Source organism: Macrobrachium nipponense, chromosome 35 (genome assembly GCF_015104395.2).
Source record: "Macrobrachium nipponense isolate FS-2020 chromosome 35, ASM1510439v2, whole genome shotgun sequence".
Taxonomy (NCBI): Eukaryota; Metazoa; Arthropoda; class Malacostraca; order Decapoda; family Palaemonidae; genus Macrobrachium; species Macrobrachium nipponense.
In genome coordinates, this window is record NC_061096.1 from 14,541,880 (window position 1) to 14,556,791 (window position 14,912).

General features: G+C 38.2%; 1 protein-coding gene across 1 annotated transcript; it reads right to left on the bottom strand.

Annotated features, from left to right (window-relative positions):
• Positions 1-5,949: 5,949 nt before the first annotated feature.
• On the bottom strand, positions 5,950-8,688 carry LOC135208284 (trichohyalin-like). Its single transcript, XM_064240388.1, has 2 exons — positions 8,560-8,688; positions 5,950-8,391 (listed from the first exon to the last, which is right to left on the bottom strand). Exons 1-2 carry the CDS (start codon positions 8,686-8,688, stop codon positions 5,950-5,952), a joined length of 2,571 nt encoding a protein of 856 aa, XP_064096458.1.
• Between the last annotated feature and the right edge of the window lie 6,224 nt (positions 8,689-14,912).

Consider the following 14,912-nt stretch of genomic DNA (forward strand, 5'->3'; position numbering starts at 1 on the left):
TTTGTCTTTTATTTTCTTTTGTATTTCTGTCGACCCCAAAGAGACCCCCAGCGGGGAAAGACCAAAAGATATAAAGAGGGAGAGAGAAGACTATTGATTGCGTTCCCCCCAAAAGACCTAGAGAAGTGAAGAACAATCTGAACGTTTTTGATGGTGGCAACGTTTACGCTTATTTTTGAGTATAAGTAAAGAGTAAAGAAGTAAATATGTTGGCTAGATGGCAGTGTTGGCAATGATTAAATAAAACTGATTAATCAAGTGATTAAATCATTGATTTTTTCATTTTAAAAAATCATGATTTTTAAATTTTTTTTATATAAAACTATTTTAAATTTGAAAGCAAACAAATTAAAAAATATGGGTTGGAGGTTAATAACAACTTAAGCACAACTGTGCTGCATCTATTTATTTTGATATAAAAAAAAGTGCTAGTACATGTTATAGTCTCTGTATTTTACTTTTCTTCATTGTTGTGTTTGAGTACTTACGGGTTTATTTTATTCTCCTTCTCTCTTCTTTCTTATCATCTTCTTCGTAGCTTATTGGTCATGTTTGGAAGGTTATCTGTTATATGGGCTACCCTCCAATTATCACTTGTGATGAGTTTCTATTCTCTTAGGAACATTGTAGATTTATTTCTTTTCTTCCAGGTCTCTCAGGAGGACTTTTTACATTAATTAATTAATCTTACCACTTAATTAATCTTACTTATAATTAGAGTACAAGTTTACAATTTCCCTTTACACAACACTACACAGGAACAGAGGGAGTAATGGATATAGCCTCCCCGTATAAGGCTTAGATCCTAACTAACTTTCTCTGGGAGCTGAAGTGAAGTCTGAACCTAACTCACAAGTTTAGCTCCTCCTTAACTTCTTACTAAGACACATCCTACTACTTCTTGAGTGGCTTTCCTTACTTCCGGTGTCACCCCTAGATTAGTCTTATTGGTTCCGTTAATCTACGGTAACCACCCACTGAAGGTGTCAAAGTTCAGATTTTCCACTGGAGTTTGCATTTTACTGTTTTGGCAAACGGCTGCCTGTGTTTTGTCTCGTTTCCGAAACTGCTATTTCTGCAGTCTGATACTGCCACACATCTACTCCCTTTTCTACCTCTCTTGGTAGACCTTTTCATTACTCTACTCTCACTATATATATATATATATTTTTACCAGTGGATGTTCCTATCTAATTGTCCCTACATATTTATAGACAGACTCCTGTTGTTCCCTAACATACATACTTTAGGCCAGAGCTGGAAACCGAAAAGATAAATCAATAGTAATTCTGTCATAAAATACATTTTGAGGAAAATAAGGATTGAAAAAAATCTACCAAATAAAAAAAACAAATAAATACAAAATCATATAAATCACAGATTTTTTTTGAGTTAAACAAAATAAAAAAAATTACCAACCCTGAGTAGATGGATATATTATTAATATAAATGGAAACACAACGATATCAATCAAAATAATACTGTTATGGGATAAATATAAAACGGGAGCATATTAATAAAATGTAGACACAAAATTTTAAACAATTAGAAAAAGAACTCTGACGCAGGTTAAATATAAAGATGGAAATGTATTAACATAAATGTACACATAAGGATACTGATACAAAAAAAAAGAACTCTGACATGGGGAAAGTGATAAATAAACGCGAGAAACTAATAAGAATAAAACTGTTTAGTGGTAAATTTCTATTATAAAATAAATATAAAATAGAAATGAAAAACTTGGCTAAAGAAAAAACATACAAAAAGAAAGATTTAAAACAAATAATACTAGGAAACTGTTTAGTGGAAAATTTCTATTATAAAATGAATACAAAAAAAAAAACTTGGCTAAAGACAAAAACATACAAAAAACATGTAATACTAGGCTTCGTATGAAAGACATAAGATGAAAGCCGATTAACATTGAATGTTTATGACAAAAATGAATAGAAAACGAACGCAAAAGTCGGCTGCCTAAATAGAAACTATGTAATACTGGACAGCGTATTGACGCAACAAAAAAGACTGCGAACGAGAGACGTGTATACAACAAAGAAAAAGTTACGTACAATTTCAGCTCCGAGGCGAAAAGAATTTAATAACACAAGAAAATACAAAAAAATTGGAACAAATAAAAATAAGAAAAAAAAAAAAGAAGTCCGTGTAAATCCTTGGGAAACATTTCGGACACTGGCAAAAGCAACGAGAAACGAGAGAGAAACAACACGAGGTGAAGAACAAGGGGAAAAAGGTTCGGAAAAACAACGAGGGGGGAATGAAAAGACGGAAACGGTGGAAACAAACAGTGGTGGGGGGGGGGGGGGGGGGGGGGGGGGGGGTGTTGGACACTGGAAAAACACATGACGCGAGAAAGTGAGTCATAGACAGGTGGTAGAAAAGACAAAAGGAAAGTGGAGAGCAGAAAATATAAAGAGAGAAAGAGACAAACACAGAATGGGGTCAGCAAAAAAAATTATATATACAAAGAATTTTTAAAAATGGTATCATAAGTGTAAATGAAACGATATGAGACAGCAGAAATATAAAGAGAGCTCTCAGACGGAATGGGGTCAGCAGAAAAAATATAAAAAGAGAATTTAACAAAATACTATTATAAGTGTAAATGACATGATATGACTGTCACACAGAACTTCCAAACTTCAAGCAGAGATCTATATGAAAAAATGACTAAATGACTAACAAATTTACTGGCACACAAAACTTCAAAACTTCAAACACACACAAAAAAAAAAAAAAAAAAACGCTCGGACATATGAAACAAATGAGAGAAAATACAGGAATCGGATTGAAATCTGTTCTAGCAACGAGAATGCTATTAGCAAAACATGGCAAGTCTCCGTAAGGCTTCTTACACAGAGCACTAATTCTGCAACAGCTTAAGTGACTAAAGTCGTTGTAAAATCTCGCCCCCACAGGTTTCAGTAAAATCTGTCGTACAACATCCAAAATATACACCAGTGTATATTTTGTGTGTACTCCAGAGGATTCTGAAAGATCGACTAGTCACGTCATAGAAAGTAAAACCATAAATGTGAAACGGTAAATAATAACAAAAGATAGCAATTCTGTATAGAATCTCGTTTTTACTGCTACATAAACAGACTACACCAATGTGTATATACTGAAATACTACAGAACATACTAGTTTCTTGCTGTGATTTGCTGGACGATAATGTATACTTCGAAAGATGCATAATTTTTGACATTCTGAATGAATTGGGAAAGATCTAGGTCCAACACCATGATAATGGCTGCTTTTTTCTGAGTCTGCTTTACCTAAACGTTTGCTGTAAATGGTAATGAATGAATGCGATATATATGTTATATGGATATTTAATATATATATATATTTTATATTTATATATTATATAGTATATATATATATATATAAAGATATAATATACTTTATATATATATATATATATATATATATAATATAATATATATATAATATATATATATATATATATTTATATATATATATATATATATATATATAATATATATATAATATATAATATATATTATTATATATATATATTATATATATACTATATATATAAAGGGAGGGAGAGAGAGAAAGGATTATACTCTCCGCTCACAACCAAGGGACCCACATCCAATCACAGATAAGGTCAAGTAAGTTAACAAAATGAGTCTCTTGCCATAAAAATTCATGTGGCCCCTGTTCGTGGATTATGTACCTGGTTGATCTTCGATGATTGTACAGAGAGACAGAGAGAATAAACAAACTTGCAATTAGCGCAGTACTCCGTCAAATTCATATTATGAATAAAACGTGAGGCATGCACTCCACAGCTACAACTTAGTTCAGCCTGAAAGGTTGGCAGCCATTACATGGTTCAGGTGTTAATGGTGGTTATTGTAGCATCCAACCACATTATATAACAAATGAATTTCTATCACCAGAAATATATTCCTATTGGTTCCGCATTGGCAACAGCAGGAGCAAACTCAGGAAACTAAATTGATAGGCAGGTACGAAAACCACTCGTCAATAAGGAACTAGAGTGACCTGGTATTGGCTGCTAAACGTACTTGCTAAAGCAAGGTGGGACTGTGAAGAGCAGGCCGTACCCTGTGAGGCATGCACTCTGCAGCTACACCTTAGCTCAACCTGAAAGGTTGGCAGACACACAAGGTACAGGTGGAACTAGTGAGGCACAAGCACCCGATTGTAAGGTGCCCTGGTATTGGCAGCTGACCTGACTTGCTAAACCAAGGTGAAACTGTGAAGTGCAGGCCACACAAGGGGTGGGACCCGGTGAGGCATGCACTCTGCAGGTACACCTTAGCTCAACCTGAAAGGTTGGCAGCCACACAAGGTACAGGTGGAACTAGTGAGGCACAAGCACCCGATTGTAAGGTGCCCTGGTATTGGCAGCTGACCTGACTTGCTAAACCAAGGTGAAACTGTGAAGTGCAGGCCACACAAGGGGTGGGACACTGTGAGGCATGCACTCTGCAGGTACACCTTAGCTCAACCTGAAAGCCTGGCAGCCACACAAGGTACAGGTGGAACTAGTGAGGCACAAGCACCTGATTGTAAGGTGCCCTGGTATTGGCAGCTGACCTGACTTGCTAAACCAAGGTGAAACTGTGAAGTGCAGGCCACACAAGGGGTGGGACCCGGTGAGGCATGCACTCTGCAGCTACACCTTAGCTCAACCTGAAAGGTTGGCAGCCACACAAGGTACAGGTGGAACTAGTGAGGCACAAGCACCTGATTGTAAGGTGCCCTGGTATTGGCAGCTGACCTGACTTGCTAAACCAAGGTGAAACTGTGAAGTGCAGGCCACACAAGGGGTGGGACCCGGTGAGGCATGCACTCTGCAGCTACACCTTAGCTCAACCTGAAAGGTTGGCAGCCGCACAAGGTACAGGTGGAACTAGTGAGGCACAAACACCCGATTGTAAGGTGTCCTGGTATTGGCAGCTGACCTGACTTGCTAAACCAAGGTGAGGCTGTGAAGTGCAGGCCACACAAGGGGTGGGCCCTTTTTAGGCATCCACACTGTAGCTGCCAGCTTAGCTCAGCCTGCACAGTTGTCAGTCATCATTTAGTACTTGTGGCATCAATGAGGCACAAGTACCTGATAATGAGGGTGCTCAGTGATTGGCTGCTGACTTTGCAGGTCAGACCAAGGTAAGGCAGAGAAATGGTACAGGTGGCACTGGTAAGGCACAAGCACCTGATAATGAGGGTACCCTGCTATTGGCTGCATACCTGCTAAACCAAGCTGCACCTTGGCTCAGCCTGAAGGGTCGGCAGGCATTAGGTGGTACAGGTGGCACCAATGAGGCACATGCACCTGATAGTGAGGGTGCTCAGCGATTGGCTGCTGACTTTGCAGGTCAGACCAAGGTAAGGCAAAGAAGCGCATGTTGTACAGGGTTGGGGGAAACACAGGACACCGGGTGGGGGTACCCGGCCACAGGGTGGGGGGACCCTGTGGGGACCCTGTGCAAACCCTGTGCAAGATGCACTCCTCTGCTGCACCCAGGTTTGGCTTGCAAGGTCAGCAGTCAATCACAGAACACCCATACTGCCAAATGCACGTGCATCACTGGTGTCACGTGTACCACATAATTCTGCTCACCTCCAAATCAGGAGCACTTTTCTATCCATTGGCTGCCTAGAGCAGGAACCTCTTCTGGTCTCCTCCAGATCAGGAGCACTCCATCCACTTGGTGCCTCAGAAGCACGAACCTCGTCACCTGCACCACAAAGTCCTGATCTCCTCTAAATCAGGACCACCCATCCATCCCTGTGGTGCCTCAGAAGCAGGAACCTTGCCTTAACCAAGAATCCTGATCAACTTTCTCTTCACAGGTTCACAATCCACAAACCTTCTACCTCATAAAATGTGGCCATAGTTCCACTTTGGTGTGTTACATTTTCTTCTAATGGTTCGGCTCTACATCTCTTTCTTCCTCTGGAGGCCTTTCATCCCTATACAGAATGTCTTCTACGATGTTGGTTACATCCAACCATTGCCTCCTTAAGTATCCTCTATTGTCATCCTGGGCATTGCTGAACTCCTGATTATCTTCATGCCCAAGATCTTCACTTTCAGTTCCTGGTTTCTCTCCTTCAGCCTCTGTGATCTCATGCTCCTCCCTTGCAATGCGTTCTAACTCAAAATCCCTTTGAGCAATCCTGTGGAGAAGGCCCATCAACATGTATTTATCTTGCATTCTTAATGCTTCTTCCTGCATCCTTTGCTGTTCTCTGGCACATTTTTCTGCCTTTGCCATACTTCCCTCTAGTGTCCTACATTTCTCCTTTAACAGTTCACATTCTTTTGTAAGCTTTTCAATTGTATGCAGGTTCTGTTTCTCAGCCATCATGAAATTTAGGACTCTTTCCTCTGCGAATTTCAACTCGCTTTTCAATTTCTCCTCGTTGCTCATAGCAACTACCTGGCCAACTTGCAAGCTCGCTACCTCTTTTTGCAAGCAGTCATTCTGTTCTAGCAAGCTTTTTTCTTGTTGCTCCTTCTCTACTAATATCTGCTGATATCTTATTTTCAAGTCAGTTATTTCCCTCTCCTTGTCTCTCAACAGCTCTTTTTCTGTATGTAAGAGAGTTTCCAGCTCATTTCTTTGGGATGATAAACTTTCATAATCTACCTCCTTCTTCTGAAGTTTTCCTTGTAAATGTATTCCCTGTTGTCGAAGCCTCTCAAGCTCCATGCCCTGTTCCTCGCACCGAGTTCTCACTTTAACAAGAGCTTCTTCTTTCTCCTTCACCAAACTACATGTCTCCGTAAGTGAGTCTTCTGCTTTTTTCAGTGAGAGCCATAATTTCTGCACTTCGTTTAAATTTTCTCCCAATTTTTTCTCTAGATGTCTCTGGCTCTCATCATAATCCTCACATAACTTCCTCAACATATCGAGCTCTCTATTTTTCTCACTTATCTCCAGTAGCCATCGCTTTTTAATTTCGATTTTGAAATCTTGTTCTTCTTTGACACTAGAGAGGGCTTTGCCTAATTTTTCTTGTAATATCTCTTGTTCCTCCTTCAGTTTATCTTGGTTAGCTAACAAATCTTTGATCTGCTGGTCTCTGGTCGCAATCATTTTGTCATAGAGACTTGTCATCTCTGTTTTTTCCTCCTCTTTTTCCTTTAAGAGGCTTTCCAAATCCTGCATACGATTAGCCGACTCTTCTAGTTTTTCTTCCAAGAGTGTTTTGTCTGTCTTCAGTTTATCTTCGTTAGCCAACATATCTCTTATCTGATGGTCGTTGTTCTCGACCATTTTGTTATAAAGATTTGTCAGCTCTCTTTTTTCCTTTCCTTCTATCTCCAAGAGCCTTTCTATATCTCGTATGCTATTATGGGCCTCCTCTAATTCCTCCTCCAAGAGCTCTTTATCCCTTTTAAGTTCCTCTTCTTTAGCTAACAAATCTTGCATTTGGTGATCCATATTCTCAATCCGAGTTTGACAATGAATTGTCAGCTCGGTGTTTTCTCGCTCCTTCTCCTTCAAAACGGTTTCCATAACCTCTATGTTACAAAGGGCCTCCTGTAACTTTCCTTCCAAAACCTCATCAGCTTCCTTCATTTTATTTTCTTCTGCAATCAAATTCTCCATGTTACCGAGGGCCTCTCTTAGCTTATCTTTCAAGAGCTCATTATCCTTTCGTAGGGCCTCCTCGTTAGCCAACAAATTTTGGACCTGCTCCACATGGAGATTTATTAAATCTATCTTTTCATCTTCTTTTTCTTTCAATAACTTTTCCATATCCTCCATCTTACTAAGAGCGTCTTCTAATTTTTCCTCCAAAATCCGGTGGTCGTTTTTGAGTGTCTCCTCCTTAGCCATCAAATCGTGGATCTGATGATCCTTTCCCTCCATCTGATAGTCATAGAGCCTTATTACATCTACCTTTTCAGCTTCTTTCAATTCCAAACGCCTTTCTATTTCCACCACTAAATAAAAGGTGTCTTTTAATTTTTCTTCCAAGACCTCGTGATATTTTTTCATTTTCTTCTCATTGGCCAATAGATCTTGGATCTGACGAGCCATGTCCTCCATCTTATTGTCGCAGACGTTTGTTACCTCCTTTTCATCTTCCTTTTCTTTCACGAGTGTGTCTACGTCGTCAATTATGTTGACGGGCTCTCTTAATTTCTTACGCAAAAGGGCGCTCTCCTCCTGCAAGTCTTCTTCTGCAAACAATAAATCAGATTCTTCAACGTCTGAGTCCACAAAATCTGATTCCTCAGTATCTGATTCCTCGAATTCTAATTCCTCAACGTCTGATTCTTCAGACTCTGATTCCTCGACGTCTGATTCCTCATAGTCTGATTCCTCGAAGTCTTGATATTCCTCTAAGGTCTATAATTCCTCAAGATCTCTTAATGGTCCTTCCTCCTCCTCAAGATATCTGGTCCTAGTATGATTTTTGTACATCCTCCAGGCAACAAAGACTGCAAGAGAGGTCAGAACAACAACACCAACAGCGGCCAAAGCAAAAGGACATAATAATGTCCTCCAGCCGCCAACAATGGTGGGGACGACGACTCTCCTGCAATCGACTTCCTGCGCAGATGCACCGATTTCCATCTTTGGTCCAGCATCAGTTGCAATATTTGCAACAGGTACAACATTTGAAACATTCATATTAATTCGCATCGCTACTAGAGCGGTCAGTACACTGTCCACTAGTAGCACCACAGCGAAAGCGAATAGGAATTCAAAACAGATTATAAGGTCATAGTAAGTCACTGACATGATTACTGTATATGCAGTTGGAGGCACTCGACACAAGCTTATTTCTAGGAAATGACACACGAAGGTCTTCGAAATCCAGGCAGGTTCCAGGATCCAAGAAGAGCGGCTGAATCCTCGAGTCCTCTCTCTCCCTCTCTCTCTCTTTCTTCGTTCCATATTGCGAGGAGACTTCTTCCTGAGGAGAGAAAGGAAAGAGTTCCGTAGATCCTGACGACTTAATGAAGACAGATCCTGAAGACTTAGTTCCTATCTCCTTTTTTCGTTCCAGATTACGAGGTGACTTCTTCCTGAGGAGAGGAAAGAAAGAGCTCCGTAGATCCCGAGGACTAATCGAAGACAGATCCATCAATTGTGGTGCTTTTAGAAAACCCAGTAACCATGATTTTTTTATTTAGAAAATTTGTTTTTTCAACACTTCTGTCGAATATCAATTTTTTTTGTTTCCAACACATCAGATTTTTTTCTTGTAACCCACAAGATTTTTCTTCTACTTATTATACAAAAATAACTCCAGATATGAAAGAAAAATTTAAAATGAAAATGAACGCTATTTAACTCTAGAGCTTTGAAATGACAATCGTGTCTTATATAAATGAGAATTTTAAAATTTTAGAAATGCCTCTCTCTCTCTCTCTCTCTCTCTCTCTCTATATATATATATATATATATATATATATAATATATAATATATATATATATATATATATATATATGTGTGTGTGTATTTATATATGTGTGTGCGTGTGTACAAAAGAATCCACAGTAATATACTATTGATCAAGACGAAATATATTTGTGAAAATAAATACAAAGCGGTTATATAGCTTTCGTCCACCCTTTGAAAATAATTCTACAAATATGCTTCGTCTTCCTAATCAAGTATATTACTGTGGATTGCTCTATAAACACACACTCGCCGAAGAAGCCACTACGTTATATATATATATATATATATATATATATATATATATATATATATATATATATATATATATATATATATATATATATATATATATATATATATATATATATATATATATATATAATATATATATATATATATATATATATATATATATATATATATATATATATATATATATATATATATACATATACTATACTATACGATACGTAACAAATAAGAGATAGTATGTGAACTGATCGACAATCTTATCATTATAAAACTTTCACGTAAGACAATCTCAAGCAGATGTTTATCTTTACAATTTACCAAAAAACTTAATTTTTATTGTCCTTCGACAGCACACACACATAATTATATGTGTATAGTATATATATATATAATATTATTATTATATTATTATATATATATATATATATATATATATATTATATATATATATATATATATATATATATATATATATTAATAAACGCTCCAAGAAGAGGTCCATTGGAGGACGAAACTGTTGGGCATTTTCTGAGATATACCTTTTTTCATTTTCCTATGTGGAATACAACTGAAATATATGTGTGTGTGTGTATGTATGTATAATTTGTATATAATACATATTCAGTTCATTAATGCTTCCATTTACTCGACAGCTGTTCCTCTGGGAATTACTACACTACACTCATCTGAATGGCATTTGATTCCTTTGCTCCGCCCACAAGTATACTACTAGATCCAAAATACAATTACAATGACGACATAATAATTCTTACGAACGTGAATTTTGGTACATCGGCGGAAATTGAGTGGCATGGAATTCTTTTGTTTTTAAGTATTACTCTTGTGTATATATATATACACACACACCCATATATATATATATATATATACGTGCCGTCATTACCCACCCAAAACCACGCGGGATTGACAACCACATCACTACGTCAACTATCACGTGCCCACAGAACTACCAAGGACAAAGCCATTGTGATTGCCAGACCACAAGCAGCATTAAATATATAGAGGGGCACAAATACGGCATTTCCATCTATACAAAACAAGAGCGAGAGATACGATCAAGGCAGATTAGAACCACTTACTATATATAAATTACAACTTACTATCGAGTAGTATCCAAAACCAACGTCAAAAAATGCACCAAAGTTTCTTCGGCGCAATCGAGTTTTCTGCACACCGTATAATCAAGGCCACCCTAAACAGATCTATCTTTCGGCAGTCTCGGTATAATGCTGATGAGCCGCGGCCCGTGAAACTTTAACCTCGACCCGGTGGTGGCCTGTCCTATGTCGTTGCCAGACTCACGATTATGGCTAATAAGTAAGATAATGGACAAGGATTGCACTCAAGAAATAGCAATTAGAGAGGATGAAAAAAAGGGGAAGGGGTAATGGACGTAAAGTAAAAGGATAAAAAGTGCGTGCAACTAGGGACCGAAGGGGCGCTGTAAAAAAACTCTTTAATTAATTCCTACGGTTTTGTTTGTCTGTTTGTATGGTGTTTTTACGTTGCATGGAACCAGTGGTTATTCAGCAACGGGACCAACGGCTTTACGTGACTTCCGAACCACGTCGAGAGTGAAATTCTATCACCAGAAATACACATCTCTCACACCTCAATGGAATACCCGAGAACCGAACTCGACACCACCGAGGTGGCACGCTAATACCATACCGACCACGCCACTGAGGCGCTTTTTTTTTTTTTTTTTTTTTTATTTCCTACGGTACACAGCGTTAGGCGCACTGATGGCATTAACGGTGATTATGAGGCTGTCGATTCAACTCACAAAACATGTTCTCCGAACAACGTTCTTTGTCGTCCACGACTTTTATCACTGTTATGCAACTTCCCTCATCATTCCCACTTCCCCTCTCTCTCCCCAACATATTTTGTCCCTCTGTCCCCTCTGGTACTTGGAAACTAAGAGCTACCGAAGCACCAATTTAATCCAGGCAGAGTCTCGAAGCAGACACGACACACACACTGTGTCCCGGGGCAGAAAATATGCAAAATATATTACCCTCCATAAGCATAACAAGTTTCAGGGTTCCCTTAGGACGACTTCTTCTTCAGGCTTCCTATCTTGAGAAACGAGAGAAGCCTGTTGCTAGAGTCTAGAGTCTACTTCCAGGGTTCTCAAGCCCATGATTTTGGACGATAAAATCGTACACTAAATAGGATGGTGTCATCAAAAAGATAGTTACAGATACCAGGACATAAATCAAATCTGTTAAAAGGAAGTAAATGAAAGAGTTAAAAATAACAAAGAGTATAACATTTGATGAGCTAACGGAAAACAAATTGAAAAAAGTATTGCACCTATCTGAAGCTAAAGCAGAGCATCACACAGCTGGTACACAAGGATTGCTTTCTTTCTGTTTCATATCATAAAACTAACGTTCCCCACTTTGTCAATATTTTGGTTGGTCAGGCAGCTTTTAATTTATCCATCTCCTATCAAATCGTTCAAAACTGCCAAAGCTGTACCAAAGAAAATCCCTGAGCTGTTTCAATGGAATCAACTCTTTCTGCAATTCAAATGAATTAGTTCAAAAACAATTCATCAGGACACCAACTCTCTCTGCAATTCAAATGAATCAGTGGTTTAAAAACAATTTATCAGGTCAACATCCCTGTCCTGATACCTCCTCTAGATCCTGTCTCACCTCGCAACTGAATCTAGTTGGCCTTCCTCTCTTTCTTTTGCACGTACTATTTTGGCCAGTGATCCACTGAGCTCATAAAGCAAGTACCTCCGCCACGAGACCAGGAAGCCGGGTACGTTTCTGCTCCTCCATCGTAAAAGATAGGAATTCCCTCCATTTTCTGTTGTCTTCTTTCAATAAAATGGAGCCTACATTCGGGGGGTTAGGCCTAAATCTATTTCCCGCTGCAATGACTACAGGCATTTCTACGCCAGAGGACAAAACAAATCAATAAATCAATCCTTTCCTTCTTATTCCACACCATTTATTTTTTTTTTTAGGCTGATTCTAGAAAAGAGTTTGGGTGACTGCACTGCATTTTTCTTATACAAAAATAACAATGATCAAAACCACGAATAGAAAACGCACCGCTTCTTATTGCATAAATTAAATTTTTGAAATAACGATGCAGTTTATAATTGTATTTAATTCAGGTGTCGTGTAACCTTTTTTTTTTTTTTTGCTTCTAGCTACCCTTCCCTATGAAAGGTATTTACTGAGCCAGATCTTCAGATCAGAATTTCATAATAATAATAATAATAATAATAATAATAATAATAATAATAATAATAATAATAATAATAATAATAATAATAATAATAATGACAATCAAAAGCCACAGTAGTGTTAAAATATATTATTGTACAATGGTGAAAATACAAGGAGAGACTTTCGGATACTGCTCCGTGAGTCCGTATCCCTCTTCAGTCCTGCTGATGGTCAAACAATGGAGGGAGCGTTACAAAAAAAAAAAAAAAAAAAAAAAAAAAAAAACTGGTTCAAGGCGGATGGATTTAAGTGTTGGTCAGGTAATCCCCGTTCGGTTGTTTCTGTTGGGGTGACGGCTGGAACGGCGAAGTGGTCGTTCAGGTGATTCCAGCTCAGCAGACACTCCATCGGTGCCATGACTTGAAGCTGTAGTAACCTCAGTCATCTGGGATAAAAGAGAGGTGGGAGCAATATCAGGGGTCTCACAATCACCAGACATATGAATCCTAAAATCGTTGACAAAGTGGCCAGTTATTAAAGAATTGGTAAAACTATCTTCATCAGTGAAGGTTTTGTTCCGTTCAAAAGCACACCCCTTTCTAATAGCAGCTCCTTCCACTAAGCGACGAACACCAACATCCCCACTCTTAAAAATGACAGAGGCACCAATCCAATTGATCCTGTGTCCTAGAACGAATGAATGTGAAACAAGAGCATTATTCATTGCATGGAGTTCATAGGCCCTACGATGTTCAGAAAGTCTTACATCAAACTCCGCCCACTTTCTCCAAAGTATTTCTGAGGGCAATTGGCACAGGGAATTTGATAAACACCGGGTGTTTTCCTAATGCCATTGTTGTTATTATTGCACACTAACCTATTTCTGATAGTATTTTTAAAATTGAAAGTAATTTTAATTTCTTTTTGCTTACTATTTGCAAGATAACAGGTATTTTCCAGTTTCGGATTGTAAGCTATGGATAAATACTTCTTATTTTTGACCACATTAGGATTACCTGCTGCACTCATGCCGTAATATATTCGTTTTGCTTTAGAGATAGCTCTTTCTATAATGTGAGTGGGATATTTCAGACCCTTGAAAACATTGGAGATATGCTGAAGCTCAAGCTCTAAAAGTTCAATATCACAAATACGAAGAAGGCTCTAAGACAGAAGTTGACAATAATATTCGCTTTTACCCTCAACGAATGAAAGGAATGGAAATGACTGTGGCCTGAATTACTTTGCTTCAAAGATCTTGTGCCATTGGTCTATGGCTAACTTTAACCTTAAATAAAATCAAAACTACTGAGGCTAGAAGGCTGCAGTTTGGTATGTTGATGACTCGGGGGTGGAAGGTCAACACACCAATTTGCAGCCCTCTAGGTTCAGCAGTTTTTAAGATCTGAGGCGGCACAGAAAGAAGGCGGACGGACAGACAAAAAAAAAAAAAAAGCCATCTCAATAGTTTTCTTTTACAGAAAACTAAAAACGGACTTTGAAATATAAATATATATGTATATTCCCCTTTTTCGTCGTTTAATAGAAACTTCAAACGTAATTTTGAGGCGCTTATCCGATAGTTCTTCCGAGACTTGAGGCGTATCTCTTGCAGAAGAGCCTGCGAACTTTTCGTGTACATCACACCATGGAGGAAAAAGTCTAATAACAAAAGTTCTTAATAAGAAAATATGCTTTCGTTAGGGGGGGTGGCCATCCTGCCCGTATGAAATAAAGATTTTTTGATAAAGAATTATGCCCAGGGCAACTTTTTTTTTTTTTTTTTTTTTTTTTTTTTTTTTTTAACTTGCGATGGGTACGTGAGACCTTTGGTATTCAGAGCAGCTGAAGTATGGGCACCTATAGGCTATATGCAGGAGAATTTGTAAAGTTTGGCCTATAGAATGTTAAGATTCGTGGCAGGAGTTTAAGAGGCTGAAAATACTACAAGGCGTGATCCGACCTCCAGCTATCTACGGTTAAATAGAGCG